Here is a 17,011-nt window from a genome sequence, read left to right on the forward strand (position 1 = left end):
AAAGTCTATGGTTGCCTGAATGGGTTCCCAATTAGAGACAGCTGGTTTCTGTTGTCTCTGATTGGGAGCCATATTTAAGGTAGCCATAGGCTTTAGTTTGTTGTGGGGAATTGTCTTTGTCTTAACGTTAGTAGCTTGTGTGTGCACTTTCGTTTTGTAGCTTCACGGTCGTTTGTTGTTTTGTTAGTTTGTAAGTGTTTTGTTTCGTTTTGCCTTCTTCAATAATAAAAGAAGATGGCTTATTTTCCACATGCTGCGTTTTGGTCCGTCTCACTCCCACACGATCGTGACAAGTACAGTATAGTATCATATAGTGCAGTATATTGCACTACTTTATAGTACAGTAAAGTACAGTATTGTATAGTGTAGTATATTACAGTACTTTATAGTATATTACAGTAAAGCACAGTAAAGTAAAGTAAAGCATACTAAAGTGTAGTAATGTATAGTAAAGTAAAGTGTAGTAAAGTATAGTCAAGCATAGTACAGTTTAGTAAAGCATGATAAAGTACAGCACGGTATAGCATAGTACAGTATAGTATATTAAAGCATAGTAAAGTATTGTAAAGTATAGTAAGGTATAGTATAGTATTGTCGAGCATAGTATACCTCTATGGCATGAGTGTACTGTTCCAGCCTGTCGTCGATCTTGGAGATGGGGATGGGAGGCTGGCTCTTCTTGATGCTGTTACTGTTTTAAAACAATACATATTATTCCATGAACATCATTATTTCATAGTACTCTGAGGTAGGGTTAGGGTTGATAGTACTCTGAGGTAGGGTTAGGGTTGATAGCACTCTGAGGTAGGGTTAGGGTTGATAGTACTCTGAGGTAGGGTTAGGGTTGATAGTACCCTGAGGTAGGGTTAGGGTTGATAGTACTCTGAGGTAGGGTTAGGGTTGATAGTACCCTGAGGTAGGGTTAGGGTTAGGGTTGATAGAACTCTGAGGTAGGGTTAGGGTTGATAGTACCCTGAGGTAGGGTTAGGGTTAGGGTTGATAGTACCCTGAGGTAGGGTTAGGGTTGATAGTACTCTGAGGTAGGGTTAGGGTTAGGGTTGATAGCACTCTGATGTAGGGTTAGGGTTAGGGTTGATAGCACCCTGAGGCAGGGTTAGGGTTGATAGTACTCTGAGGTAGGGTTAGGGTTGATAGTACTCTGAGGTAGGGTAAGGGTTGATAGTACTCTGAGGTAGGGTTAGGGTTAGGGCTGATAGTACTCTGAGGTAGGGTTAGGGTTAGGGTTGATAGTACTCTGAGGTAGGGTTAGGGTTGATAGTACCCTGAGGTAGGGTTAGGGTTGATAGCACTCAGAGGTAGGGTTAGGGTTAGGGTTGATAGCACCCTGAGGTAGGGTTAGGGTTGATAGTACCCTGAGGTAGGGTTAGGGTTAGGGTTGATAGTACTCTGAGGTAGGGTTAGGGTTGATAGTACCCTGAGGTAGAGTTAGGGTTAGGGTTGATAGCACTCTGAGGTAGGGTTAGGGTTGATAGTACTCTGAGGTAGGGTTAGGGTTAGGGTTGATAGCACCCTGAGGCAGGGTTAGGGTTGATAGTACTCTGAGGTAGGGTTAGGGTTGATAGTACCCTGAGGTAGGGTTAGGGTTGATAGTACTCTGAGGTAGGGTTAGGGTTAGGGTTAGGGTTGATAGTACTCTGAGGTAGGGTTAGGGTTATGGTTGATAGTACTCTGAGGTAGGGTTAGGGTTGATATTACCCTGAGGTAGGGTTAGGGTTGATAGTACCCTGAGGTAGGGTTAGGGTTAGGGTTGATAGAACCCTGAGGTAGGGTTAGGGTTGATAGTACTCTGATGTAGGGATAGGGTTATGGTTGATAGTACTCTGAGGTAGGGTTAGGGTTGATAGTACCCTGAGGTAGGGTTAGGGTTGATAGTACTCTGAGGTAGGGTTAGGGTTGATAGTACTCTGAGGTAGGGTTAGGGTTGATAGTACTCTGAGGTAGGGTTAGGGTTGATAGTACTCTGAGGTAGGGTTAGGGTTGATAGTACCCTGAGGTAGGGTTAGGGTTAGGGTTGATAGTACTCTGAGGTAGGGTTAGGGTTGATAGTACTCTGAGGTAGGGTTAGGATTGATAGCACTCTGAGGTAGGGTTGAAGATGATAGTACTCTGAGGTAGGGTTAGGATTGATAGTACACTGAGGTAGGGTTAGGGTTAGGGTTGATAGTACTCTGAGGTAGGGTTAGGGTTGATAGTACTCTGAGGTAGGGTTAGGGTTGATAGTACCCTGAGGTAGGGTTAGGGTTAGGGTTGATAGTACTCTGAGGTAGGGTTAGGATTGATAGTACTCTGAGGTAGGGTTAGGGTTGATAGTACTCTGAGGTAGGGTTAGGGTTGATAGTACCCTGAGGTAGGGTTAGGGTTAGGGTTGATAGTACTCTGAGGTAGGGTTAGGGTTGATAGCACTCTGAGGTAGGGTTAGGGTTGATAGTACTCTGAGGTAGGGTTAGGGTTGATAGCACTCTGAGGTAGGGTTAGGGTTGATAGTACTCTGAGGTAGGGATAGGGTTGATAGTACTCTGAGGTAGGGTTAGGGTTGATAGTACCCTGAGGTAGGGTTAGGGTTAGGGTTGATAGTACTCTGAGGTAGGGTTAGGGTTGATAGTACTCTGAGGTAGGGTTAGGGTTAGGGTTGATAGTACTCTGAGGTAGGGTTAGGGTTGATAGTACTCTGAGGTAGGGTTAGGGTTGATAGTACCCTGAGGTAGGGTTAGGGTTAGGGTTGATAGCACTCTGAGGTAGGGTTAGGGTTAGGGTTGATAGCACTCTGAGGTAGGGTTAGGGTTAGGGTTGATAGTACTCTGAGGTAGGGATAGGTTTGATAGTACTCTGAGGTAGGGTTAGGGTTGATAGTACTCTGAGGTAGGGTTAGGGTTGATAGTACTCTGAGGTAGGGTTAGGGTTGATAGTACTCTGAGGTAGGGTTAGGGTTAGGGTTGATAGTACTCTGAGGTAGGGATAGGTTTGATAGTACTCTGAGGTAGGGTTAGGGTTAGGGTTGATAGTACCCTGAGGTAGGGTTAGGGTTAGGGTTGATAGTACTCTGAGGTAGGGTTAGGGTTGATAGTACTCTGAGGTAGGGATAGGGTTGATAGTACTCTGAGGTAGGGATAGGGTTGATAGTACTCTGAGGTAGGGTTGAAGATGATAGTACTCTGAGGTAGGGTTAGGGTTGATAGTACCCTGAGGTAGGGTTAGGGTTAGGGTTGATAGTACTCTGAGGTAGGGTTAGGGTTGCATTTTTCATTGCTTAGTAAAGGTATAGCCAATTCTTAAGACATCTAATGAATCCACACTCCTTTGACGGCTATTTTGGGTAGATTCCTGTGGGTCACATTCTAAATAACGTGATCGTAGATTTAAACTCCCTCTGCTCTTCTTCCAAGTCAACCTAAAACGTTTGAACTCTTGTCTGACCCCAGGCCTCCTGCATGCCACAAGCATTATGCTTGCTTCACGTAAGTGTGGTTTAACCCAACTAGCTCCATTTAGATTGGCTATAGCACAGGAGCTCACTGCCCAGCCAGAAGTCTTACCAGGAGCTCACTGCCCTGACAGAGGAGCAGGACATCTCTAGTCTTACCAGGAGCTCACTGCCCAGATAGAGGAGCAGGACGTCTCTAGTCTCACCAGGAGCTCACTGCCCTGACAGAGGAGCAGGACGTCTCTAGTCTCACCAGGAGCTCACTGCCCTGACAGAGGAGCAGGACGTCTCTAGTCTCACCAGGAGCTCACTGCCCTGACAGAGGAGCAGGACGTCTCTAGTCTCACCAGGAGCTCACTGCCCAGCCAGACGAGCAGGACATCTCTAGTCTCACCAGGAGCTCACTAACCAGATAGAGGAGCAGGACGTCTCTAGTCTCACCAGGAGCTCACTGCCCAGCCAGAGGAGTAGGACGTCTCTAGTCTTACCAGGAGCTCACTGCCTAGCCAGAGGAGTAGGACGTCTCTAGTCTTACCAGGAGGTCACTGCCCAGCCAGACGAGCAGGCCGTCTCTAGTCTCACCAGGAGGTCACTGCCCAGCCAGACGAGCAGGCCGTCTCTAGTCTCACCAGGAGGTCACTGCCCAGCCAGACGAGCAGGCCGTCTCTAGTCTTACCAGGAGCTCACTGCCCAGCCAGACGAGCAGGACGTCTCTAGTCTTACCAGGAGCTCACTGCCCAGCCAGACGAGCAGGACGTCTCTAGTCTTACCAGGAGCTCACTGCCCAGCCAGACGAGCAGGCCGTCTCTAGTCTCACCAGGAGGTCACTGCCCAGCCAGACGAGCAGGCCGTCTCTAGTCTTACCAGGAGGTCACTGCCCAGCCAGACGAGCAGGACGTCTCTAGTCTTACCAGGAGGTCACTGCCCAGCCAGACGAGCAGGACGTCTCTAGTCTTACCAGGAGGTCACTGCCCAGCCAGACGAGCAGGACGTCTCTAGTCTCACCAGGAGGTCACTGCCCAGCCAGACGAGCAGGCCGTCTCTAGTCTCACCAGGAGGTCACTGCCCAGCCAGACGAGCAGGCCGTCTCTAGTCTCACCAGGAGGTCTAACAGACTAGACCACATATAGTAGCAACACAGACTATCCTCTAAACAGTGATGTCTTCCATCTGCTTTAATATCATATCTATAGACTGTATCAGAGATCCTCTAAACAGTGATGTCTTCCATCTGCTTTAATATCATATCTATAGACTGTATCAGAGATCCTCTAAACAGTGATGTCTTCCATCTGCTTTAATATCATATCTATAGACTGTATCAGAGATCCTCTAAACAGTGATGTCTTCCATCTGCTTTAATATCATATCTATAGACTGTATCAGAGATCCTCTAAACAGTGATGTCTTCCATCTGCTTTAATATCATATCTATAGACTGTATCAGAGATCCTCTAAACAGTGATGTCTTCCATCTGCTTTAATATAATATCTTCCTGTCCCTCAAATTTTGGCCAGATAAATGTGACACCGGAAAACTTTAAACTTTATTAGCAGTGTCTTCCACCAACAGAAACAGTGACAGATGCTTTGTGTCGAGGGTGTTTGGGTTACCATTAGTTACGATGATGTCATTGACTCTCTGATGATACGTTCCATCATGTTCACATTTTATGAAAGGGGCTATTATCCTCACGCAATGTTTCCTCTTACAAGTGTGTGTGTGCGTGAGTGTGTGTGCCTGCGTGCATGTTTATGTGTGTGTGTGTGTGCCTGCGTGCATGTTTATGTGTGTGTGTGCGTGCATGTTTATGTGTGTGTGTGTGTGTCCTCTGACAGATGGGAAACAGAGAGGCAATAAAACACCAGCTCATCTGATGATTTCACCTCTTCAGGCCGTCAGACTAGCTAATGCTATCCCTCACCATTCTCTGTCTTAAGGCCCTCAGACTCCTAGCTAATGCTATCCCTCACCATTCTCTGTCTTAAGGCCCTCAGACTCCTAGCTAATTCCTCTCGCTCACCATTCTCTGTCTTAAGGCCCTCAGACTCCTAGCTAATTCCTCTCGCTCACCATTCTCTGTCTTAAGGCCCTCAGACTCCTAGCTAATGCTATCCCTCACCATTCTCTGTCTTAAGGCCCTCAGACTCCTAGCTAATTCCTCTCGCTCACCATTCTCTGTCTTAAGGCCCTCAGACTCCTAGCTAATTCCTCTCGCTCACCATTCTCTGTCTTAAGGCCCTCAGACTCCTAGCTAATGCTATCCCTCACCATTCTCTGTCTTAATGCCCTCAGACTCCTAGCTAATGCTATCCCTCACCATTCTCTGTCTTAATGCCCTCAGACTCCTAGCTAATGCTATCCCTCACCATTCTCTGTCTTAAGGCCCTCAGACTCCTAGCTAATGCTATCCCTCACCATTCTCTGTCTTAAGGCCCTCAGACTCCTAGCTAATGCTATCCCTCACCATTCTCTGTCTTAAGGCCCTCAGACTCCTAGCTAATGCTATCCCTCACCATTCTCTGTCTTAATGCCCTCAGATTCCTAGCTAATGCTATCCCTCACCATTCTCTGTCTTAATGCCCTCAGACTCCTAGCTAATGCTATCCCTCACCATTCTCTGTCTTAAGGCCCTCAGACTCCTAGCTAATGCTATCCCTCACCATTCTCTGTCTTAAGGCACTCAGACTCCTAGCTAATTCCTCTCTCTCTCACCATTCCCTGTCGTAAGGCCCTCAGACTCCTAGCTATTCCTCTTTCTCTCACCATTCTCTGTCTTAAGGCCCTCAGACTCCTAGCTAATTCCTCTCTCTCTCACCATTCTCTGTCTTAAGGCCCTCAGTCTCCTAGCTTATTCCTCTCTCTCACACCATTATTTGTCTTAAGGCCCTGAGACTCCTAGCTAATGCTATCCTTCACCATTCCCTGTCGTAAGGCCCTCAGACTCCTAGCTAATTCCTCTCTCTCTCACCATTCTCTGTCTTAAGGCCCTCAGTCTCCTAGCTTATTCCTCTCTCTCTCACCATTATTTGTCTTAAGGCCCTTAGACTCCTAGCTAATGCTATCCTTCACCATTCTCTGTCTTAAGGCCCTCAGACTCCTAGCTAATTCCTCTTTCTCTCACCATTCTCTGTCTTAAGGCCCTCAGACTCCAAGCTAATTCCTCTCTCTCCCACCATTCTCTGTCTTAAGGCCCTCAGACTCCTAGCTAATTCCTCTCTCTCTCACCATTCTCTGTCTTAAGGCCCTCAGACTCCTAGCTAATTCCTCTCTTTCTCACCATTCTCTGTCTTAAGGCCCTCAGACTCCTAGCTTATTCCTCTCTCTCCCACCATTCTCTGTCTTAAGGCCCTCAGACTCCTAGCTAATTCCTCTCTCTCCCACCATTCTCTGTCTTAAGGCCCTCAGACTCCTAGCTAATGCTATCCTTCACCATTCCCTGTCATAAGGCCCTCAGACTCCTAGCTAATTCCTCTTTCTCTCACCATTCTCTGTCTTAAGGCCCTCAGACTCCTAGCTAATTCCTCTCTCTCTCATCATTCTCTGTCTTAAGGCCCTCAGACTCCTAGCTAATTCCTCTCTTTCTCACCATTCTCTGTCTTAAGGCCCTCAGACTCCTAGCTAATTCCTCTCTCTCTCACCATTCTCTGTCTTAAGGCCCTCAGACTCCTAGCTAATTCCTCTCTTTCTCACCATTCTCTGTCTTAAGGCCCTCAGACTCCTAGCTAATTCCTCTCTCTCTCACCATTCTCTGTCTTAAGGCCCTCAGACTTCTAGCTAATTCCTCTCTCTCTCACCATTCTCTGTCTTAAGGCGCTCAGTCTCCTAGCTTACTCCTCTCTCTCTCACCATTATTTGCCTTAAGGCCCTCTGACTCCCTGCTAATGCTATCCCTCACAATTCCCTGTCGTAAGGCCCTCAGACTCCCTAGCTAATTCCTCTCTCTCTCACCATTCTCTGTCTTAAGGCCCTCAGACTCCTAGCTTATTCCTCTCTCTCCCACCATTCTCTGTCTTAAGGCCCTCAGACTCCTAGCTAATTCCTCTCTCTCCCACCATTCTCTGTCTTAAGGCCCTTAGACTCCTAGCTAATGCTATCCTTCACCATTCCCTGTCGTAAGGCCCTCAGACTCCTAGCTAATTCCTCTCTCTCTCTCACCATTCTCTGTCTTAAGGCCCTCAGACTCCTAGCTAATTCCTCTCTCTCTCATCATGCTTTGTCTTAAGGCCCTCAGACTCCTAGCTAATTCCCCTCTCTCCCACCATTCTCTGTCTTAAGGCCCTTAGACTCCTAGCTAATGCTATCCTTCACCATTCCCTGTCGTAAGGCCCTCAGACTCCTAGCTAATTCCTCTCTCTCTCTCACCATTCTCTGTCTTAAGGCCCTCAGACTCCTAGCTAATTCCTCTCTCTCTCATCATGCTTTGTCTTAAGGCCCTCTGACTCCTAGTTAATGCTATCTCTCACCATTCTCTGTCTTAAGGCCCTCAGACTCCTAGCTAATTCCTCTCTCTCCCACCATTCTCTGTCTTAAGGCCCTCAGACTCCTAGCTAATTCCTCTCTCTCTCACCATTCCCTGTCGTAAGGCCCTCAGACTCCTAGCTAATTCCTCTCTCTCTCACAATTCCCTGTCGTAAGGCCCTCAGACTCCAAGCTAATTCCTCTCTCTCTCACCATTCTCTGTCTTAAGGCCCTCAGACTCCTAGCTAATTCCTCTCTCTCTCACCATTCCCTGTCTTAAGGCCCTCAGACTCTTAGCTAATTCCTCTCTCTCTCACCATTCTCTGTCTTAAGGCCCTCAGACTCCTAGCTAATTCCTCTCTCTCTCACCATTCTCTATCTTAAGGCCCTCAGACTCCTAGCTAATTCCTCTCTCTCTCACCATTCTCTGGGGACAAAAAAAAAAACACAACACCACTCATAAAAGTCCTCATGGCTTTTCTATGTCTGATTTAAAGCTGCTATCCCAACATGAATCTCTTTCTATATCCCACAGCGGGACAGCAGGGTAGAGGTGGAGCCAGTTAGCATCAGTAATGGACAGCTGCAGACAGAAAGGAGCCTGGCGGCTGCTACATGAGCGCTCTGTCTCTATCTCACCATGAGGAGCGTACCTGTTGCACCGGGCTATACGAGTGTTAGCGTGTATCTATCTAGCCACACAGCCGCTTTAGGATCAGATGTCTAATGTATTCCACCACACGGCTGCTATAGGATCAGATATCTAATCTATCTCAGCGCGAGGCTCCTCTGGAAGCATATCGCCCATCTATCTTACCAGCAGCCACCAAAGAAAACACATCTGGTGTGACTTAGTACACATAAATCATCCCTGACCAGAGAGAGAGAGAGTACAGGCTCAGTGAGCACAGCCTTGCCATTGAGAAGGGTAGACACAGGAAAACCTGGCTCCCTGTAAAGGAAAGGCTGTGCAACCACTGCACCACAGCAGAACCTGAGACGGAGCTGCATTTCCTGACAAAATGTCAAAAATATAAATCAACTAGAGAGTGTCATTTCCCCAAATTTGAAACCCTTATTCAAGGTTTCAAAGACCTCTCTGATGAGAGTAGGCTACCCGTCCTGTTGGGGGAGGACGCAGAGAGCTGTGGGTTGGCAGCGCACTACATTGCTGCCTGCCATCAGTTGAGGGACAGTGGCTGACAAACCAATCAACCTGCACATGTACTCTACTGTATGTTTATTGTTATTGTTGAATGTATGGTTATTTTGACACTTGGTTATTGTTGTTACTGTTGTCCCGTTGACAATTTTGATTCTCATTTTTATTTTTATATTGTAAATATCCAAAATAAGCTTTGGCAATATGTACATTGTTACGTCATGCCAATAAAGCAAATTGAATTGAATTGAATTGAATTGAGCGAGAGAGAGAGAGAGAGAGAGAGAGAGAGAGAGAGAGAGAGAGAGAGAGAGAGAGAGAGAGAGAGAGAGAGAGAGAGACAGAGTGCGCCTGCAAAATCCCTGCTTTTCTATTTCGCTATCTGTTTTTTTTTCCGCCAGAGCAAGTACTTAATTAGTTAAATTAGAGCACAGTTGGCCTACTTTATTATGTTCTGCTTATGATGAAAGTCAACTATTTCACTTCAGATATTTTCACTCACCTTTTCTGCAGAGAGCGGTTCAGAGACTCAGTCCTCTCGTTGATCTGAGGAGGGGAACAAGGACACTGGGTTTGTATTGTGAGATAATATATCTGATGCTACCTAGCATAACAGCTAACAACTTCAATCTACTGTAGCCCTACATTATTTATTTACAGTAGCTCTACATTATTTATCTACAGTAGCCTTACATTATCTATCTACAGTAGCCTTACATTATTTATCTACAGTAGCCCTACATTATTTATCTACAATAGCCCTACATTATTTATCTGCAGTAGCCCTACATTATTTATCTACAGTAGCTCTACATTATTTATCTACAGTAGCTCTACATTATTTATCTACAGTAGCCCTACATTATTTATCTGCAGTAGCCCTACATTATTTATCTACAGTAGCTCTACATTATTTATCTACAGCAGCCCTACATTATTTATCTGCAGTAGCCCTACATTATTTATCTACAGTAGCTCTACATTATCTATCTACAGTAGACCTACATTATTTATCTACAGTAGCCCTACATTATTTATCTACAGTAGCCCTACATTATCGATCTACAGTAGCCCTACATTATTTATCTACAGTAGCCCTACATTATTTATCTACAGTAGCCCTACATTATTTATTTACAGTAGCCCTACATTATTTATCTACAGTATGCCTACATTATTTATCTACAGTAGCTCTTCATTATTTATCTACATTAGCCCTACATTATCGATCTACAGTAGCCCTACATTATTTATCTACAGTAGCACTACATTATCGATCTACAGTAGCCCTATATCATTTATCAACAGTAGCCCTACATTATTTATCTACAGCAGCCCTACATTATTTATCTACAGTAGCCCTACATTATTTATCTACAGTAGCTCTACATTATTTATCTACAGCAGCCCTACATTATTTATCTACAGTAGCCCTACATTATTTATCTACAGTAGCCGTACATTATCTATCTACAGTAGACCTACATTATTTATCTACAGTAGCCGTACATTATCTATCTACAGTAGACCTACATTATTTATCTACAGCAGCCTTGCATTATTTATTTACAGTAGCCTTACATTATCAATACACAGTATTCCTACAATTCCAAATAATTCCTTCTCGTTAAAGCATTTGTGGTTTATACTGTCATGACCTGTTAAAGGCTTCTGATACTGTCATGACCTGTTAAAGGTGTATGATACTGTCATGACCTGTTTAAGGTATATAATACTGTCATGACCTGTTAAAGGTGTATAATACTGTCATGACCTGTTAAAGGTATATAATACTGTCATGACCTGTTAAAGGTGTATAATACTGTCATGACCTGTTAAAGGTGTATAATACTGTCATGACCTGTTAAAGGTATATAATACTGTCATGACCTGTTAAAGGTGTATAATACTGTCATGTCCTGTTAAAGGTGTATAATACTGTCATGACCTGTTAAAGGTTCATAATACTGTCATGACCTGTTAAAGGTGTATAATACTGTCATGACCTGTTAAAGGTGTATAATACTGTCATGACCTGTTAAAGGTGTATAATACTGTCATGACCTGTTAAAGGTGTATAATACTGTCATGACCTGTTAAAGGTGGCTGATACTGTCATGACCTGTTAAAGGTGTATAATACTGTCATGACCTGTTAAAGGTGTATAATACTGTCATGACCTGTTAAAGGTGTATAATACTGTCATGACCTGTTAAAGGTGTATAATACTGTCATGACCTGTTAAAGGTGTATAATACTGTCATGACCTGTTAAAGGTGTATGATACTGTCATGACCTGTTAAAGGTTCATAATACTGTCATGACCTGTTAAAGGTGTATGATATTGTCATGACCTGTTAAAGGTGTATAATACTGTCATGACCTGTTAAAGGTGTATAATACTGTCATGACCTGTTAAAGGTGGCTGATACTGTCATGACCTGTTAAAGGTGTGTGATACTGTCATGACCTGTTAAAGGTGTATAATACTGTCATGACATGTTAAAGGTGTATAATACTGTCATGACCTGTTAAAGGTGTATAATACTGTCATGACCTGTTAAAGGCTTTTGATACTGTCATGACCTGTTAAAGGTGTATAATACTGTCATGACCTGTTAAAGGCTTTTGATACTGTCATGACCTGTTAAAGGTGTATAATACTGTCATGACCTGTTAAAGGTGTATAATACTGTCATGACCTGTTAAAGGTGTATAATACTGTCATGACCTGTTAAAGGTGTCTGATACTGTCATGACCTGTTAAAGGTGTATAATACTGTCATGACCTGTTAAAGGTGTATAATACTGTCATGACCTGTTAAAGGTGTGTGATACTGTCATGACCTGTTAAAGGTATATAATACTGTCATGACCTGTTAAAGGTGTATAATACTGTCATGACCTGTTAAAGGTGTATGATACTGTCATGACCTGTTAAAGGTATATAATACTGTCATGGCCTGTTAAAGGTATATAATACTGTCATGACCTGTTAAAGGTGTATAATACTGTCATGACCTGTTAAAGGTGTATGATACTGTCATGACCTGTTAAATGTGTATAATACTGTCATGACCTGTTAAAGGTGTGTGATACTGTCATGACCTGTTAAAGGTGTATAATACTGTCATGACCTGTTAAAGGTGTATAATACTGTCATGACCGGTTAAAGGTGTATGATACTGTCATGACCTGTTAAAGGTATATAATACTATCATGGCCTGTTAAAGGTATATAATACTGTCATGACCTGTTAAAGGTGTATAATACTGTCATGACCTGTTAAAGGTGTATAATACTGTCATGACATGTTAAAGGTGTATAATACTGTCATGACCTGTTAAAGGTGTATAATACTGTCATGACATGTTAAAGGTGTATAATACTGTCATGACCTGTTAAAGGTGTATAATACTGTCATGACCGGTTAAAGGTGTATAATACTGTCATGACCTGTTAAAGGTATATAATACTGTCATGACCTGTTAAAGGTTTATAATACTGTCATGACCTGTTAAAGGTGTATAATACTGTCATGACCTGTTAAAGGTATATAATACTGTCATGACCTGTTAAAGGTGTCTGATACTGTCATGACCTGTTAAAGGTATATAATACTGTCATGACCTGTTAAAGGTATATAATACTGTCATGACCTGTTAAAGGTATATAATACTGTCATGACCTGTTAAAGGTATATAATACTGTCATGACCTGTTAAAGGTATATAATACTGTCATGACCTGTTAAAGGTATATAATACTGTCATGACCTGTTAAAGGTGTATAATACTGTCATGACCTGTTAAAGGTGTATAATACTGTCATGACCTGTTAAAGGTGTATAATACTGTCATGACCTGTTAAAGGTGTATAATACTGTCATGACCTGTTAAAGGTGTATAATACTGTCATGACCTGTTAAAGGTGTATAATACTGTCATGACCTGTTAAAGGTGTATAATACTGTCATGACCTGTTAAAGGTGTATAATACTGTCATGACCTGTTAAAGGTGTGTGATACTGTCATGACCTGTTAAAGGTGTATAATACTGTCATGACCTGTTAAAGGTTCATAATACTGTCATGACATGTTAAAGGTGTATGATACTGTCATGACCTGTAAACGGTGTATGTAGTAAGTTGAAAAACAGTAAGTTGAAAGGAACAATCTTCCCTTTGAAGTTGTCAACATAATACCCATCATCATGGCTCATAATACTGTCATGACCTGTTAAAGGTGTATAGTACTGTCATGACTTGTTAAAGGTGTATAATACTGTCATGACCTGTTAAAGGTGTATAATACTGTCATGACCTGTTAAAGGTGGCTGATACTGTCATGACCTGTTAACGGTGTATGTAGGGGGCACACAGTAAGTTGAAAGGAACAATCTTCCCCTTGAAGTTGTCAACATAATACCCATCAGCATGGCTCATAATATGGACACCTTCCTGTTGCTCATGTAGTAACAACGGCTCAGAAGGTCTTTGGAGGGAAGGTGAAATATGATCGCTTGGTTGCGGATCTGTTTGAGTTGTCTTGTCATTGATGCATGACAATGTCTATATTTGGCAAGACAGCACAAACAGATCTGGGACCAGGCTAGAAACAAGAGCTGAGTTTGTATGAAGCACAGAATGACATCAAAAAGACAGACAGCTGACAAATGGTGTCACGTTACGACCACACAGAACACAACAGAAAGGAGCCTTTGTGTCACAGTTAACCCCATGGTGACCTTTAACCTGGAATGACCCCTGCATGGGGTCAATGTTCCAGAACCTTTCATCCACATAAAAATAATCATTCTGTGTTCTGTTATATTATTTTTCCCCCGTTCAGATTAGGAAGCACCAAACTTTTGTATTACATTTGAAGTAAAAATCGAATTCCCTGACATTTATTAGAAATATTTCCTTTCGGTTTAGTTATAAAAGCAAACAGGGAACAGAATCTAACACGGTTGGGACAGAATCTAACACGGGGGGACAAAATCTAACACGGGGGGGACAGAAACTAATGGGGGGACAGAATCTAATGGGGGGAACAGAATCTAACACGGGGGGGATAGAATCTAATGGGGGGGACAGAATCTAACACGGGGGGGACAGAAACTAATGGGGGGGACAGAATCTAACACGGGGGGACAGAATCTAATGGGGGGGACAGAATCTAACACGGGGGGACAGAATCTAATGGGGGGAACAGAATCTAACACGGGGGGTACAGAATCTAGTGGGGGGGACAGAATCTAATGGGGGTGACAGAATCTAACACGGGGGTGGACAGAATCTAACACGGGGGGGAGAGAATCTAATGGGGGGGACAGAATCTAACATGGGGGTGGACAGAATCTAATGGGGGGGAAAGAATCTAATGGGGGGAACAGAATCTAACACGGGGGTGGACAGAATCTAATGGGGGGGACAGAATCTAACACGGGGGGGGACAGAATCTAATGGGGGGGACAGAATCTAACACGGGGGGGGACAGAATCTAACACAGGGCGGACAGAATCTAACACGGGGCGGACAGAATCTAATGGGGGGGACAGAATCTAATGGGGGGGACAGAATCTAACACGGGGCGGACAGAATCTAGTGGGGGGGACAGAATCTAACACGGGGGGGGGGACAGAATCTAACACGGGGGGGACAGAATCTAACACGGGGGGGACAGAATCTAATGGGGGGGACAGAATCTAACACGGGGGGGGGGGGCAGAATCTAATGGGGGGGACAGAATCTAATGGGCGGGACAGAATCTAATGGGGGGGACAGAATCTAACACGGGGGGAATGGAATCTAATGGGGGGGACAGAATCTAACACGGGGGGGACAGAATCTAATGGGGGGGACAGAATCTAATGGGGGGGAAAGAATCTAACACGGGGTGGACAGAATCTAACACGGGGGGGAGAGAATCTAATGGGGGGGACAGAATCTAACATGGGGGGGGACAGAATCTAATGGGGGGGACAGAATCTAACACGGGGGGGACAGAATCTAATGGGAGGGAAAGAATCTAATGGGGGGGACAGAATCTAACACGGGGGTGGACAGAATCTAATGGGGGGGACAGAATCTAACACGGGGGGGACAGAATCTAATGGGAGGGAAAGAATCTAATGGGGGGGACAGAATCTAATGGGGGGGACAGAATCTAACACGGGGGTGGACAGAATCTAATGGGAGGGAAAGAATCTAATGGGGGGGACAGAATCTAACATGGGGGTGGACAGAATCTAATGGGGGGGACAGAATCTAATGGGGGGGACAGAATCTAACATGGGGGTGGACAGAATCTAATGGGGGGGACAGAATCTAACACGGGGGGGGGACAGAATCTAATGGGAGGGAAAGAATCTAATGGGGGGGACAGAATCTAACACGGGGGTGGACAGAATCTAATGGGAGGGAAAGAATCTAATGGGGGGGACAGAATCTAACATGGGGGTGGACAGAATCTAATGGGGGGGACAGAATCTAATGGGGGTGACAGAATCTAACATGGGGGTGGACAGAATCTAATGGGGGGGACAGAATCTAACACGGGGGGGGGACAGAATCTAACACGGGGGGGGGGACAGAATCTAACACGGGGGGGGGGACAGAATCTAATGGGGGGGACAGAATCTAATGGGGGGGACAGAATCTAACATGGGGGTGGACAGAATCTAATGGGGGGGACAGAATCTAACACGGGGGGGGGACAGAATCTAATGGGAGGGAAAGAATCTAATGGGGGGGACAGAATCTAACACGGGGGTGGACAGAATCTAATGGGGGGGACAGAATCTAACACGGGGGGGGGACAGAATCTAATGGGAGGGAAAGAATCTAATGGGGGGAACAAAATCTAACACGGGGGGGCAGAATCTAATGGGGGGGACAGAATCTAACACGGGGGCGGACAGAATCTAACACGGGGTGGACAGAATCTAATGGGGGGGACAGAATCTAACATGGGGGTGGACAGAATCTAATGGGGGGGACAGAATCTAACATGGGGGTGGACAGAATCTAATGGGAGGGAAAGAATCTAATGGGGGGAACAAAATCTAACACGGGGGGGCAGAATCTAATGGGGGGGACAGAATCTAATGGGGGGGACAGAATCTAATGGGGGGGACAGAATCTAATGGGGGGGACAGAATCTAACACGGGGGGGGGGGCCAGAATCTAATGGGGGGGACAGAAACTAATGGGGGGGACAGAATCTAACACGGGGGGGGGGCCAGAATCTAATGGGGGGGACAGAATCTAATGGGGGGGACAGAATCTAACATGGGGGTGGACAGAATCTAATGGGGGGGACAGAATCTAATGGGGGGGACAGAATCTAACACGGGGGGGGGGCCAGAATCTAACACAGGGCGGACAGAATCTAACACGGGGGCGGACAGAATCTAATGGGGGGGACAGAATCTAATGGGGGGGACAGAATCTAACACGGGGCAGACAGAATCTAATGGGGGGGACAGAATCTAACACGGGGGGGGGACAGAATCTAACACGGGGGGGACAGAATCTAATGGGGGGGACAGAATCTAATGGGCGGGACAGAATCTAATGGGGGGGACAGAATCTAACACGGGGGGGCAGAATCTAATGGGGGGACAGAATCTAATGGGGGGGGACAGAATCTAATGGGGAGGACAGAATCAAATTGGGGGGACAGAATCTAACACGGGGAGGGGGGACAGAATCTAACACGTGGGGGACAGAATCTAACACGGGGTGGACAGAATCTAATGGGGGGGACGGAATCTAATGGGGGGGACAGAATCTAATGGGGGGGACAGAATCTAACACGGGGGGGGGGGGACAGAATCTAACACGGGGGGGACAGAATCTAATGGGCGGGACAGAATCTAATGGGGAGGACAGAATCTAATGGGGGGGACAGAATCTAACACGGGGGGGGGGGGGGGGGGGA

At 45.1% G+C, this 17,011-nt stretch overlaps 1 protein-coding gene across 4 annotated transcripts in view; it reads right to left on the reverse strand.

Annotated features, from left to right (window-relative positions):
- LOC129834162 (non-muscle caldesmon-like) overlaps positions 1–17,011 on the reverse strand; it is an 88,595-nt gene that overhangs the window by 18,320 nt on the left and 53,264 nt on the right. For all 4 annotated transcript variants that reach the window (XM_055898901.1, XM_055898900.1, XM_055898903.1 and 1 more), the window contains 2 exons: positions 9,569–9,612; positions 610–691 (listed from right to left, as the gene is read on the reverse strand). In XM_055898901.1, coding sequence (XP_055754876.1) covers positions 610–691; positions 9,569–9,612 — 126 coding nt within the window. The remainder of the gene's footprint in view (positions 1–609; positions 692–9,568; positions 9,613–17,011) is intronic.

Source organism: Salvelinus fontinalis, chromosome 35 (assembly GCF_029448725.1).
Source record: "Salvelinus fontinalis isolate EN_2023a chromosome 35, ASM2944872v1, whole genome shotgun sequence".
In the NCBI taxonomy this organism is placed as follows: Eukaryota; Metazoa; Chordata; class Actinopteri; order Salmoniformes; family Salmonidae; genus Salvelinus; species Salvelinus fontinalis.